Here is a 15,057-nt window from a genome sequence, read left to right as displayed (position 1 = left end):
GTAGACCCGCTCCAAGTTTTAGAGGCAGATGGTAGGCTAACGCTGTAGCAGTTCAAGCGACAGTGTCCTGCAGCCGCAACCACATCATCCCGGTTACTCCATGGTGCTTTCTGTTCATCTGGGTCTCCGTTCTTCCTGTTAGCTGCTGTCCTCAGATACCAGGTGGTGTTGGGGGTCTGCTGAGAATTCCAAATGGGAGATGAGAGTGTTCAAAGCACATGGGTAGGAGATGTGTACCTTTTGTCGGCTGGGGTGCCTGGTATCAACATCCTTAGTTTAGGTCTTTCTGCTTGGGCTGGTCAGATTCCAGACCCTTCCCATCTCCTTGCCGGGGAAGGGAGACGAGGGCTGAGTCCCTGCACCTTCAGTAAGTTGGCTGGTTCTTTTCAGTGGTTCTCTGATCTCAGCTGTGCCTGCTACCTTCAGTTCAGAGCCCTCTGTTTCCTCTCCAGGACCCAGATGACCAGTCTGCTGCTGGGTGGGTGGGACACTTGCTTGCTGTAGTGGGGAGAATCTAGGCAACCTGACCCCTTCGACAAGCTTTCAACTCATCTCATTCCAGCATCTCTTCTCTTTCATCCCCAGTTCCAGAGGTACTGGTGCTACCTGCCATCCTGAACCATGCAGTGATTCCATCATGTAAATGTGGATGGTCCCTGTATTAGAAAGGTCAGCTTCATGCTCAGTTTTCTTGGGTCTGCTAGAGCATGAATATTTATCCATCTCCCTTCCAGCTTCCCAAATGAGGCTGTGGTTCGCTTCTCTCCCCACCATACTTTTAAGTTTGTGGTTGAAAACACCACCACCAACAACAAAACCTCTACAGGCATTTTAGTGGGATTTGCAGGAGGGAGTCGAATTATATTTGTGTTTTGGAATCCCTGTCTTTACCCAAAGGTCTTTACTTTCTGTAGTTGAAGGCAAATCAAAAGGGAATGGACATGAGCAAAGGGGGGGAAAAAAGGAAGGACAAATCAGCAAGGAGAGAGATGAGTTCCTGGGAATTGTTTTGGAAAAAGATGAATGAATGAATGAATGAATGAATGAATGGTGAGCTTCAATCTTTTTTACATAGATGACTCCTAAAACTCCCTGTGGGGTAGCTATACCTGGTCCTCCTGAAGCATGAAACCCTCAGGTAAAAACAATACAAAAACGACAGACTTTAGAGGGGGCATGGCCATGTGGACACCTTGATTTGGGACTTCATAACTGGAAAACAGTCATTTCTATGACTTTAAACCACCCCAGTTTGCGATGTGTTATTCCGGCAGCCTTGGGAAACTATTACAGGTCTCAGCTGTGCGCCAGCCCTCGCTGGTTCCTCGGCTGCAAAGCCCACCCAGAGGGCCTCCCTCCCTCCCTCCCTCGCCACAGCTCCCTCGCTGTTCCAATGCCAGGTCCAGCCACACCACCGAAACGAGCCATTCCTGCCTCTCTGCCTTCCTTGGCCTCTTTTATTTTTATCCATGGTTCCTAGCCATGCTTGACTTTATATTGTATATCTTTTGTTTACTCTCTGCCTTGCATTCTAGAAGGTAAGCATCATGAAAGTAGAAACAGTGTCGTAAGTCCTGGCTGTAGGTCAGTGCCTACCACGTGTCTGGCCTAGTTAGGCTCTCCATACACAGTGTATTTGTTCCCTTAATAAATGAGCTACTTGAGAGTCCGGTTTACTTTTTAATTGTGTAGCCTTTACGTTGATTTGCTCACAGTAGATTCTCAGTAAATATGTGCAGATGCACCTTAATAAACCCATCGCCACTGGGGGACTTAAAGGCTCCGTGAGGTTAAGGAGTCAAAATGCGTGTCACACTGGCTTGGGTTGGGTGGCCTCTTGGCTGTAAAACAATTGTGGGGGCAATCGATCAGATTTCTCTGAGTAATCATCTGTTTGCCTGGCGCGGCCACTGTGTCTCTTGCCTTGAACACCACCCCCACTTGCCCGCTGTTTCTCTGATTAAGGAAACAGAATTGAGTAATCTAAATTTAGTTTGTGTAGCTCAGAGGTGCCAATCATGGCAAATAATGAATTAAGCAATTCCCCCCCTTCCCTGAAGCACTGAGCAGAAACCAACAAACTCATTTCATTTAGGACCACAAGCCGAACTGGCAGTTCTGTCTGTGGCAGGAGAGCGCTCTCTTGGCTAATGAAGTCGCCGGCTCCTGCAAACCTCCCGCAGGGAGGGAGGGGGCCGTTTATCTGCGCCGGCGAAAGGCTGCTTTCGGCCTCTGTTGGTGAAGAAGCAGTATCTGATTTTGTTACAGATGTGTGAGCCAGAAAAAGATGCATTTACATAGCATAAATATATACATAAGACGTATATATCCATATGAATCTCATATAGTTTTGTAAATGTCTTTAGCCATTCAAGTGCCTTTGTAGTTTTCTTAGTAAACCCATACTTAGAATTCACAATTTCTGGGTAAAGGGATGTTTTCTAATCAGTTTTGAAAAGAAACGATACAAAGCATATTTTATTGGCTTTTATTTCTGAAGGACATAAAAATGTACTTGTTGGAAAGCTGTTCTATTTGATATTTGTAAGAAGTAAGCCATAGATTAGAAATACCAATTGTTATAGTACTTTCTGTTGGAAAAAAATAACCAAGTTCTGTTTCCATTTATAATCTCTGAGTCTTTATATGTGTACAAAAAGGCTTTATTTATTTATGTATTGGGGATTTTTGTAGAACTCTTTCTGAATAATGATTCATCTACATTGTTGCTTGTATCAGTACTTCCTTCCTTTTTTTCTTTTTTAACTTTATTTTTCGATTATAATTTATATTCAATATTATTTTGTATTAGTTTCAGGTGTACAGCATAGTGGTCAGACAATCATATACTTTACAGAGTGTTCCCCCCGATATTTCCAGTGCCCACCTAGCACACCCTACACAGTTATTACACTATTATTGACCATATTCCCCACGCTGTACTTTACATCCCCAAGAACCAGGAGGTTTTATATATGAGAAACTTTGAGTTTAAGTTAGTAACAATAAAAATACAAGATGTGAATAAAACGTATGAAATGGTGCTACTTCATTTTTAAGATGTCATTATATTGATATATTTAATAAAGCATGTTTTGCCAGCTCCTTTCTCCTTTCTGGGCAGATACAAACTTACCCCTTCCCAGCTGTCAGTGGTGTGAGACCTGACACCTTTCTGCCTTGTCACTAATCATCAGCATTAGCCTGGGAGGGGCCAGAAGACCCCTGATTATCTCCACCCAGCAGGAGAGGGCACAGCACCCGGACTTGGAGGGGTGACTTATCCAGTGCTCCCAGAGGTCGCTCCCTTTGGCCTTTTCTAGAAAGTTTTCTGGTGTTGTCTACACTTTTTTTAACCCAGCACTTCAGAATGTTGAGTGTGTTTTTGTGTAGTTTATATCTAAAAGAAATAGATCTAGGCTTTAGGTAGAGAAGTATATTATCTATAAAGATTATCTTCTTAATGTTTGTTATGAAAGTAGAGTTAGCGAAACGTATACGTAGGGAAGCAGTCTGATGCCTGGAGCAAGTGTTACCGTGTTTTTCAAGAAACATCTCTTGGCCCTGATTGGTGTAGCTCAGGGTGTCACTGGTTGAATTCTTGATCAGGGCACATGCCTGGGTTGTGGGCCAGACCCTGGTTGGGGGCTTGCAAGAGGAGGCAACTGATTAATGTTTCTCTCCCACTCTTTTTCCCTCCCTTCCTCTCTCTCAAATAAATAAATGAAAATCTTAAAAAAAAAAAAAAAAAAGAGCCCTGGCTGGTGCAGCTCAGTGGATTGAGCACAGGCCTGCGAACCAGAGGAATGTGGTTCTATTCCCAGTCAGGGCACATGCCTGGGTTGCAGGCCAGTTCCCAGCAGGGGACTCATGAGAGGCAACCATACACTGATATTTTCTCCCTCTCTCCTTCCCTTTCCCTCTAAAGATAAAGAAATAAAATCTTTAAAAAAAAAGAAAAGAAAAAGAAACATTTCTTGCTTGGATTTGAAGATCATGCAGGTAACATGAAAAGCAATCCCTTTAGGCATTTTACATTGGATTCATAACCATAGGAGGGCTAACTTCAGTAATAAACTAAGTCAATCAAGAGCACAGGTTTTAGCTACAGCAAATTGGCTTTCGACCCAATTCAGACTTCATCTTTGTGGACTGTTGCACATGGCTTGCCCCCTTGCTTTACCCAAATGTTAGGGAGGATTTCTCTGACGCATCTATTTCAAATTACATTAGCCTCCCCTCCCCATCTCCCTTACGTTGCCTCATTTTTTTGTTCTAATGCTCATCAGCACCCGAATAATACATATTGTGATTATTTTGCTCCTCCCCGACCCCAATGTAAATAAACCCCATCTATTCTGTTCACAGCTGTTGCCCCAGTGCCACACAGCAGGTGTTCAGTACTTACTGTTCAATGAGCGAATGATGCCTGGGACTTTTGGGTCGTAAGGGTTGGTCTTGTTCTCCGCAATGCGCTGAACATCTGGGCAGGTCAGGGGTGTGGAGGTGTAGGAATTAGGAACGAGGAAGGGGCCCGTGCCCTGCGGGAACACCATTTCTGTAAGAAATGCACTTGCTACACTGGCTTTCACTTCTCCTAATGCTCTCACGTTATCAGTGTGATGTTCGCTTTCTGGTCTCGCCGGTCAAACTCGGCTACACAGAGACACTACGGAGAAATTGAATAATTATGTCATTTGTCTCTAGTAAAAAAATAATTCCTTTTCCTATTCTGAAAACAAAGCAAAACAAACAAAATAAGTTCGGCACAGTTGTGTTGTAATTAAGCAAGCAAACTAGAGAACTGAGCCCAAGTCCTTAATATCTAAGTAATAGTAAGGAAAAATATCTAGAAGTCCTTTGCTGAATTGTGGCTGCGGGTCCTGCCTTAGGCAGGTTAGCACAGGCAACCAGGGCATTTGTTCAGCGCGACATGGGCTGTAGTGGGACTTTAGTGCATGGATTTGTTTTGGTGGCGGAGAGGAGGCCACTAGCCCAGTAAACCGGCCTTCTCTGACCCTGGGGGCGGTGCTCGGCCGGGGCGGGCTCCATGAGGGGGCGTGTCTTTACCTGGCCCCTCCCCAATCGGTAACGGCGAATGAGTGGGCGCGCCTCGGGGTCGCGTAAGAGACCACGCTGGAGATAAGGGTCCCCTGGGGTTTGCGGGGCCGCTCAGTGGCTCGGAGTCGTCGGGGTCCCAGCTGAACACGCCGCAGCAGCAGGAATCCAGGCCCGGGCGGAGGCTGCCCCGGCAATGCTTTCCTCCGGCATAAACATGGCTGCGGCCCTGCGAACTGCGGGCGCTCTGCTCCGCGATCGAAGTAAGTAGAGCTGTCGCCGGAGGCTGGGGTCGCCCACGCTGGGGTCCCTGCGACAACGGGGACCGAGGGCGGTTCCTTTCCCCAACCCCCAGCCCCCGGTCTGGGGGCTTCCGGGAACGGCCGCTTACTGCCCAGGAAGTTGCGCCTGGTGGGACTAGGGACAGAGAAGAGACTGGGAAGAGACCTTCCCTGGGAGGGTCGAGGGTAGGGACGTTGGTCACCCGAGGGCCCTGGGAGGCCGCGGGGAGGGGACATGCTGTCCCACCGGTCAGCTGGATGGCTTTCAGCAATGGCTGTATTTCTCAGAGTCTTGGTTCTTAATCTGCAAAGTCAGAATAATGATAGGCACAGGATTGTTGTGAGGATTACGGAGGGACGATGTGTTAAGTAAGGGCCTGCCACCGGGAGGATTGTAATGAAGGCGTTGTCCGCCGAGCTCAAAAGCGTCCAGAGGCTTTGGTTCGAAGTAAATATAACAAAGATTTACCTAAGGATCTTAGAGTTTGCAAAGGGGAAACACAAGTAGGCAATACCCAGAGTGTTATGAACGAGAAAGAAGTCAGAGAGTTTTTATAGTAAAAGCACTTTTGAAAAAAAAAAATCAGTCCTGCATTCTTAGCAGGTGGATTGGCCTAAAATGGTAATCTTCCAGATGTCCAGTGCTCTGAGTAATGCAACCTTTTCTTCCTGAGATCATTCTGATGATTCAATGAAGGTTCCATATATGTCCGGACATCGATGTGTAAGGGACTAATGTGCATCCAGGTATTGACACAGGATTGGGAAGTTCAGAAATTTAAGTTCCCAGGCTAATTAAGTCAAGAATAGAATCATTTCCAACTTACCTTCTTTTAGCAACTTAGCAGCTTGACTGTAGTGACTCCATTTTATTTCTTCACTCTTCTTCTTCAACGCATCACCATCACCATTGGCATCTACCCTTGGCTTGCTTCCCTGGTGGTGGAGGGAAACTACCGGAGACAAAAGGCATGATCTTTAAAGAGGAGGAAGCACAGTGGCAGTAAGGGGACCGAAAGAAGTTCAAATTAATCTTTTCTCTCATTGACCCTTCTTGTGGCAAATAAAGTTGGACAGTCTGTAGACCGAGGTTGTGGAACAACATGAGGAACTTTAAATGATGTGCTGTTCAGGTTGTAAGTAACTAAGTGGAAGGATTCAGAAACTAACAAGTAGATTTGACATCCAGTTGTATTAAGGACCCTGATTTTAGGATGTAGTTAAAATACTTTAATCATTTTATTTGGTATGAAGGATTTAGTGTTATCTGCGTAGAAAAAATTCAGTAGTACTTCTGAAAACAAATCTGAAAGTAAGAGTGGAAAAGCAAAGTTTTACATTCCATGTTTTAAGTATATGGCTCCCTGGGCTGTTCCACCTGCCAAATATATATATATATATATATTTAATTATATATACATTGTATACACATATATAACTAGAAAATTGGTAGAATAATGAATTATTGTTTTTCTTTGTGACTCTTTCCAAATTTTCTACATGAGCATGTATGTCTTTAGTAGTTAGAAGGAAAAAAAAACTAGAATAAAGAGTACCAGCGTTCAATGACATCGGAAGATTTTGGCTCCATACCAGAAAAGAACAGTTATTTTTTTGAAGCTTCCCCTCCCTCAGTGCTTATCAATAGTCACAATATAGAACCGTATTTCTGTTAGTTATTTAAATGATACCTACAGGGCCTGGTTCAGAAGTAAGGCCTGCTTGGGTGGGGTTGGTAGGGTAATAATATGGGTCTAATAATTTATAGTTTTAATATGAACATTTTACCTAAAATGTCATATGGTGTGCTTGAATGTGATATGGTTATGATTTTGCTTATGCTTATGATTTTGTAATAAAAATGAGCATTATTTGTGCGGAACCATGTATTTTTGTAAGTCCCTTTTTTTTAAATATAGTTTATTGATTATACCATTACAGTTGTTCTATTCCCCCCTTCATTCCCCTCCACCCGTACACTCCCTCCCCCACCCTTCTCCCCCCCTTAGTTTATAACCACGTGTCTCAAGTTCTTTAGATTCTATATTTCCCCCACTATTCTCACCCTCCCCCCTATCTATTTTCTACCTACCATCTATGCTATTTTCTGTGCCTTCTCCCCCCTTCTCCTCCTCCCACCCCCCTGTTTCTAACCCTCCATGTGTTCTTCATTTCTATGGTTCCACTCCTGATCTAGCTGTCCTCTTGGTTTGCTTTTGTTTTAGGTGTGGTTGTTAATAACTGTGTGTTTGCTGTCCTTTCACTGTTGATATTTTTCATCATCTCTTTCTTATATAAGTCCCTTTAGCATTTCATATAATAAGGGCTTGTTGATGATGAACTCCTTGAACTTGACCTTGTCTGAGAAGCACTTTATCTGTCCTTCCATTCTAAATGAAAGTTTTGCTGGATAAAGCAATCTTGGCTGTAGGTCTTTGGATTTCATGACTTGGAATACTTCTTTCCAGCCCCTTCTTGCCTGTAAGGTCTCTTTTGAGAAATCCGCTGACAGTCTGATGGGTACTCCTTTGTAGGTGACTGTCCCCTTATCCCTTGCTGCTTCTAGGATTCTCTCCTTCATTTTGGTCTTGGCTAATGTAATTATGATGTGCCTTGGTGTGTTCCTTCTTGGGTCCAACTTCTTTGGCACTCTCTGAGCTTCCTGGATTTCCTGGAAGTCTATTTCCTTTGCCAGACTGGGGAAGTTCTCCTTTATTATTTGTTCAAATACGTTTTCCACTCGTGGCTGTTTCTTTCCCCCTTCTGGTACCCCTATAATCCAGATGTTGGAACGTTTAAAGATGTCCTGGAGGTTCCTAAGCCTCTCCTCATTTTTTTGAATTCTTGTTTCTTTACTATTTTCTGGTTGGATGTTTCGTTCTTCCTTCTGGTCCACTCCCTTGATTTGAGTCCCAGTTTCCTTTCCATCGCTATTGGTTTCCTGGACATCTCCCTTCATTTCAATTAGTTTAGCCTTCATATGTTCCTCTAATTTGTGACTAAGTTCCTCTAATTTGTGACTGTACTCTACCAATTCTGTGAGCATCCTGATAAATAGTGTCTTAAATTGGGCTTCTGAGAGGCTGGCAATCTGTTGGTCGCTTAGAGTTATTGGCTCTGGGATTTTGAGTTCTTGCACCATCTTTTGGGCTATTCGTGCCTGTTAAGTAGCAGGAACGGAGCCCTAGGTTTTCACCAGAGCAGGGCAACTAAGTCGCTGGGTTGTGACTTTGTATGTGGGGGCGGGGTCAAAGAGGGACAATGGCTTCCCTCCGGCGCCCGCCTCCTCGGCCACCACCGTCACCAGGGCCACATGCCCCGCTCCACTGCACACGAGCGTGCCACCGCTGTCAGCCCTCCACCACTGGGTTCGCCCCCTGGGGCCTGCGTGGTCCGTCTCACTGCGCGCGAATGTGAGACCTTGGTCAGTCTGCCCCGCACCCCGACTAGGTCCGGGCTGCCTGCGCTCCTAGGTCTGTCCTTCCTGACCCTGCTCCGCTGCTGGCTCTGCCTCTCTTACCGTCCCCAGTGAACGGTTCGTAGCTGTCAGACTTCTGTATAATTCGGTTTTCTGGTCTCTGGGTGTGTCTTAGTTCTCCAAAACTTTTGTTGTACCCAAACTTGGTTGTGGGAGAAGGCACAGTGTTTCCACCTACGCCTCCATCTTGGCGGAAGTTTGTAAGTCCCTTTTGAAATAATCCTCAACTCCTGTGTGGGAGAAAGGGATTGCTCTTTAGCTATGAGCTGAGTATATTGAAGTACTTGTGTACCTTGCTTTTTCTATGCTCTTCTACCCCACCCCAATCATTAAAAAAATTAAATATCATTAAATAATTAAAAATCATTAAAATAATATTAAATAATTTGGTTTTAGAGAACCAGTTGATATCCATAAACTTCTGTAAGTCACAGGTATAGTTTGGCATGTTTCACCTGTTGGGTTTGTCCAAGAGTAATGAAGTTTTTTGTTTCTTCCATCATTTTCTCTTCTGCGCATCCCTCAGTTTTATAGCCTTTATTGTTTATAGATCTTCCAAAGGTAGACCAGCTGTCCATGTCAAGAGTAGAATTACCTGGTTGTAGTTCTACTATTGAGTAGAGCACGTCCTCAAAGAACATTGTTTTGTCCAGCATCATTTTGTTACCATGTCAGTGAGATGCCTCAGGGAGTTAATTCTTGTTTATATCAGTTAGCCTGTGATAAAATTGGTTTCATCATACATTGTTTTACTTAAGGTTGTAGAACCTATTGATGATGGTAAGTGAGGACTTGCTGTATTCTTACCTCTTGTTAAACCATATGCGGTGTGCTGGGTGCTCTTGTTGGGGCTGGGCATGGATTTTTTTTTTCTTAATCTTCACCACAGCTCTGCAGGACTGACCTTATCACCCTTTTACAGATGAGAAAAGTGAGACGTGGAATAGCTCCGTGGGTGCCCAAGCGGTGCCACGCAGCTCAGGGCCCGCTCGGATCTGTCTGGCTCCTGGACGTGTACTCTCTGTACCGCACAGTGCTGCTTGGGCTTTGGGTTGCTCTTCAGCTGTGGGCTGAGTCTCAGTCGGGCCTCTGAATGATCTCGTCAAACTCCGCTAGCTAGATGAACACTAATCTTTTGGGTGGAGACACTCATTGTTTTTCTAGACTCTTCAGATCATTAGAGGAGAGGTGTGTTTTAGAGAAATCTTTGGGAGGTGAGTGTAGTAAGTCTAAACCTTTTGCAGACAGGATCCATGATTAGTAACCTCACCCTCCTCTGAGAATTTGTTCAACTGCAGAGAAGAGAATTTTGTAAGCAGTGGGCAGTGCAATAGTTCGGCGGTTTGAGTAGCTTCCTGCCGCCGAATTGTTCTCGGTATCAGTTGGAGACTCTCATCTCACCCTTACCCCTTTTTCAGGTTCACGGGAGGAAATTTTATTGTACTACCAGCAGCCATATTACAGGGTGCCAAAGTTCTGTTCTCTTACTCCATGGGATCTGCTATCGTCTCATCTCCGTTAGCTAGGTGAACACTAGTCTTTTGGGAGGAGACACTCATTGTTTTTTACTCATTCGCACAAGGAACTGCAGACACGGTGTGAGTGAGAATCTGGTTAGAGCTCCTCGTGTAGTTCGGAGTGAACGTCGCTAAAATAAGGATGTGCGGGTTGCTGGGAGACTTCGCTTGAGCAGAACTGAACTTCTTTATGTTGGCCTTGGCACTTCGGGTTATTCGGCACAAGCTCCTGAAATTGGCTCTGTTGGGAACGGGCATGATATGGATAGTTGGAAATCTAAGTGGCCTGGAGACGCCATTCTCCTGTACTTTGTGGGCATTCGAGGAGAGAAAAATCAGCAGGTGTCGTCCCTGTGCTCCAGACACTTAGCAAATGAAACCAATGCCAGCATCAGTCACATGCGGCAGACCCGGTGCAGAATGCTTTACTGATGGTATCTGCTGTAACCCTCACGAGGATCCCGATAACAGAGTGTCATNCGAATTGTTCTCGGTATCAGTTGGAGACTCTCATCTCACCTTACCCCTTTTTCAGGTTCACGGGAGGAAATTTTATTGTATTACCAGCAGCCATATTACAGGGTGCCAAAGTTCTGTTCTCTTACTCCATGGGATCTGCTATCGTCTCATCTCCGTTAGCTAGATGAACACTAGTCTTTTGGGAGGAGACACTCATTGTTTTTTACTCATTCGCACAAGGAACTGCAGACATGGTGTGAGTGAGAATCTGGTTAGAGCTCCTCGTGCAGTTCGGAGTGAACGTCGCTAAAATAAGGATGTGCGGGTTGCTGGGAGACTTCGCTTGAGCAGAACTGAACTTCTTTATGTTGGCCTTGGCACTTCGGGTTAGGGTTATTCGGCACAAGCTCCTGAAAGTGGCTCTGTTGGGAACGGGCATGATATGGATAGTTGGAAATCTAAGTGGCCTGGAGACGCCATTCTCCTGTACTTTGTGGGCATTCGAGGAGAGAAAAATCAGCAGGTGTCGTCCCTGTGCTCCAGACACTTAGCAAATGAAACCAATGCCAGCATCAGTCACATGCGGCAGACCCGGTGCAGAATGCTTTACTGATGGTATCTGCTGTAACCCTCACGAGGATCCCGATAACAGAGTGTCATCACCCTACATGCGGGTTGGGGGTGGCGGCGGGAACTAAGGCTCAGAGATGTTACAGCCCGATCCCAGTCACATTAGCAAGTGAGTGGCAGAACTGGGTTCTGAGTCAGATCTGCTGGTCACCGGCCCAAGTTCCTTACTAGGACACCTGTGACTCTTGGAAGGAGGAAGGAAGGAGACTGACCTGCAGCTGGCCGCAAACCTGTTGGTTTGAGAATACGGACAGGAGGTCAAGTGTGAAGTGTGCGGCTGCAGCTTAGCATGGCCCATGGACTCCTCCGTTCCCGTGGCCTCTCCAGGCCCACCACTAACTCTTGTGGGGCCCAGGGCAAGAGTGCAAGTGGAGAGACATATAGCCTCGGGGGGCAGCGAGCTAACAAACTGAAATATGTCCTGTTTTCCCACGCTGATAAAGAGACCTTCACAACGACCTGGAAGGGTGCAATCTCGAACTCTTCAGAGTTCCTGCAGAATGTGGAGGCCCTGGGAGACTTGTGTCTGGCCTGCAGGCCTCCCTGCCTCTCTTCCCACTGCGGGTGCATCCCCCTGTGTGCCTTCTCCAGCTTGTGTGCTCAAGCTCCATTCTTGCCCCTGTGAGCAGCCACTGGTTGGGTACCGTTCGAGGCAAGAATGGGGTAAACAGGGGGCACGCTCAGCCCTCAGGAGGTTGGGTCCAGGAGAGAGGCCTGTGCAGACCTAGAAGTGGGTGTGGGGCTTCAGGGCAGGGATTCTGGGGTCCTGGGACTCTGGCCAGGAATATGGGGTTTGGCCTCTGGGGGTCCATGGTTCCTTGGCCCTGTAGACTGCGTACCCTGTGGTGGGGCACAGCAGGGGAGCACCAGAGTGGGGCCCTGAAGGAGAGGCTCCCCGTTGTCAGGGTCCAGGGGCCACGCTGGGGCCCTCCGCACTGCTGCTCTTTTGGAGAAGGTGTGCAGGCCGGTGGGAGACCTGCGCGGCTGGTGGAAAAGCAGCCAGGTTCCACTCCTTCAGCCAGTGGCTCTCGCCCGTTCTGCAGGCTTCTCACCCTTAATCTGAGCAGCACTCGTCATCAGTCACTTTCAGAAGGTGCAGTGATTCTCATGAGGCTCCGGGCAGGTCCCGATAAGCCATCCTAGGGGGCGCCACCACGTCCCCTCAGAGAGGCCTTCACCCTGCAGAGAAGCCAGGGGTAGGGGAGGCAGGGGTCTCACCTCTGCCATAGCATCTCCTTAGAGTTCAAATCCAGGGATTCTGCTCTGAGGACCATTTCAGAAGAAATCACCTTCCAGCTGCATTTCATGCTCCCACTTTAATTTTGTCACAGTGGTGCCTGGCAGCTCGAGGGCCCGTCAGCCGTGGAGGTGCCAGTCAGGTGCAGCAGCCACAGCGGCAGCCGCCACAAAAACAGCCCAACGTGCCAGAAGCCCGGAACCTCAAGTTCAACCAGGGAAGAGGTATGTGTCAAGTCCGAGGTACTAGTAAGGTGTCTCTTGACTGATGCCAGCGCCCGGGAGGAGTGGGCTGGGAAAATCCGGTATTACGGGGAGCAGGGTGTCATTTTTGTGGCTTCCTTTCAATAGCTGTTAAACTATACAGCAGGTTTCACCACCCTGCCTCCTATGTAGGGCTTTCAATTTTTTTCATTTCTACAGATTTTCAAATCATTAATTAATTGATTGATTGATTGATTTTCCAGCTTTGTTGAGGGACAATTGACAAATACAAAAGTCCCACAGGCTTTTGTTAGAGGACACAGAGTTGACTCCAAGCAGTCTGAAGGTCATGTGGAATTTAGCTCTGGGACATGTCACATAACACAAGTTACATGTATGCTAGAAATGTATTTATGAGCCCAATATAATTACCCTGGTGAAATGTATGTCCCGTGCAGGATGAAGAATAACGAATCTAACAAGAATTCCTGTAGTGGACTCTACCATTGCTTTTCATCTGTCAACACAGTGACCGTAATTGCAGATGACATAATATGATTGATAATTTTTTGGAGAAATAAAGTACATGTTTCGTACCTCGCCCCTGTGTTAGTGGGTGGCCGTCAGCAGGCCTGCCGTTGTTGCTGGGTGTCCTCTCTCGTGACAGGAGCCACGGCTGTTCTCGGGTCTTTCCCTGGCGTGGAGGCAGCCGCAGGCTATGAAGACAGTTGTTTGAATGAGTGCGTAGCTAGAGCACTGCACTTGAACCCTAGGCACAGTGAGAGAAACTAGCGATGAGCTATTTAACCCCTTGATCTCTCTGGCAGACCAGGTGTTCTATGAAAGATACACAGCTATGCAAATACAATAGTCGTGCCGTGTGTTCACTGTTTTTCATTGTGTGACCAGGGGCACACTGATTGAGAACTAAGTAGACTGAGGCTTGTCGGGGATAGGCCATTAGGGGCGGGGCCCCAAGTCACCTCCTTTCGCTTCCTCACTTCCGCGAAGATTGACCCAGGCACAGAGGACAGGACGCACAGCCACCGGCTCGGGCCTGGCGTGCTGAGCAGGGCGCCGCGCTGCCTTGTCCCCCACGGCCCCCTCTTCAGCCACAGTACCCAGTGCTCTACGTCCTTAGGGTGTGTGGTATAGCCTGAAGAACTGTACGATGTGGACCTCTGAAAAAAATTACTTCGTTCTCGTATTACGTCAGTGGCAAAAGTCAATAACAGAAATAGCCTTAATGTTAAATTATTCACATTTAATAAAAACCTTAAAATATAGAAATTCTTGATCAAGCATAGTGTAGGTGAATAAGGTAGGACTCTAAATTTGTAGATTAAATTTATATAATATTCATATGATATTAAATGACTTTATATCCAGTATACAAAAGAAACAGGTTTATTTTAGGAAAGACAGACAGGCAAAAAAACATGAAAAAAAACAGTAATCTCATCATCTAGTATTTGTCTTTGTATATCTATTGATAGTCACTCAGTATATGTATGTTTACCAAAATGTGACGATACTGTCCATGTTAGTTTTATAACTTCCTCTCTTTAGTTAGTAATATGTCACCATATAAATATAAACATTACACATTAAAGCATCGCCAGTTCAGTTCCCAGTCAGGGCACAGGTCTGGGTTGCAGGCCATGTCACCAGTAGGGGGTGCACTAGAGGCAACCACACATTGATGTTTCGCTCCCCCTCTCTGTCCCTTTCCCTCTCTCTAAAAATAATTAGATAAAATTTAAAAACTCAAAACATTATACATTATTTTAATAACGTAAGGGTAGTAAATCTTAATTTATTTGTCTGGTCCTATATTGTGGGGCCTGTAGATTATTTCTAGTGTTCGGATATTGGAAAGGATGAAATTGTGAGTGTCTGTGGATTTTGTGGTGCCACACACCGTGAAGGCGTTGTGCTGCCTCGTGCCCGGACTGGACGAGAGTCGACAAGACCAGATGAAACACTCGCCTAGACCGGGGGCAGCTGGCTTGTCTGTAGAGGACTCGGGAGTAAATTTTAGGCTTTGTGGGCCATTTGGTCTCTTTTGCTGCTATTCAGCTCTGTTGTTGTCCTGTGAGAGCAGCCACAGATAATACCTAAATAAACGAGCTGTGTTCCAATAAAGCTTTATTTAAAAAACAAGCGTGGGGCAGGTTGCCAGTTTGGTGCGTGG

At 46.1% G+C, this 15,057-nt stretch overlaps 1 protein-coding gene across 1 annotated transcript in view; it reads left to right on the top strand.

Annotated features, from left to right (window-relative positions):
- The first annotated feature begins 5,077 nt into the window (after positions 1–5,077).
- Positions 5,078–15,057, top strand: part of FECH (ferrochelatase) — a 34,595-nt gene continuing 24,615 nt past the window's right edge. Inside the window, exons 1-2 of the mRNA XM_037034875.1 lie at positions 5,078–5,321; positions 12,755–12,884. Of these exons, the coding sequence (XP_036890770.1) occupies positions 5,255–5,321; positions 12,755–12,884 (197 nt within the window). The 5' untranslated portion in view covers positions 5,078–5,254. The remainder of the gene's footprint in view (positions 5,322–12,754; positions 12,885–15,057) is intronic.

The sequence above is a fragment of the Sturnira hondurensis genome, unplaced genomic scaffold (genome assembly GCF_014824575.4).
Source record: "Sturnira hondurensis isolate 20B ecotype Veracruz unplaced genomic scaffold, ASM1482457v3 Scaffold0001872, whole genome shotgun sequence".
Classification (NCBI taxonomy): domain Eukaryota; kingdom Metazoa; phylum Chordata; class Mammalia; order Chiroptera; family Phyllostomidae; genus Sturnira; species Sturnira hondurensis.
Note: the sequence above shows the minus strand (reverse complement) of the source record. Positions and strands in the feature narration are given on the sequence as shown.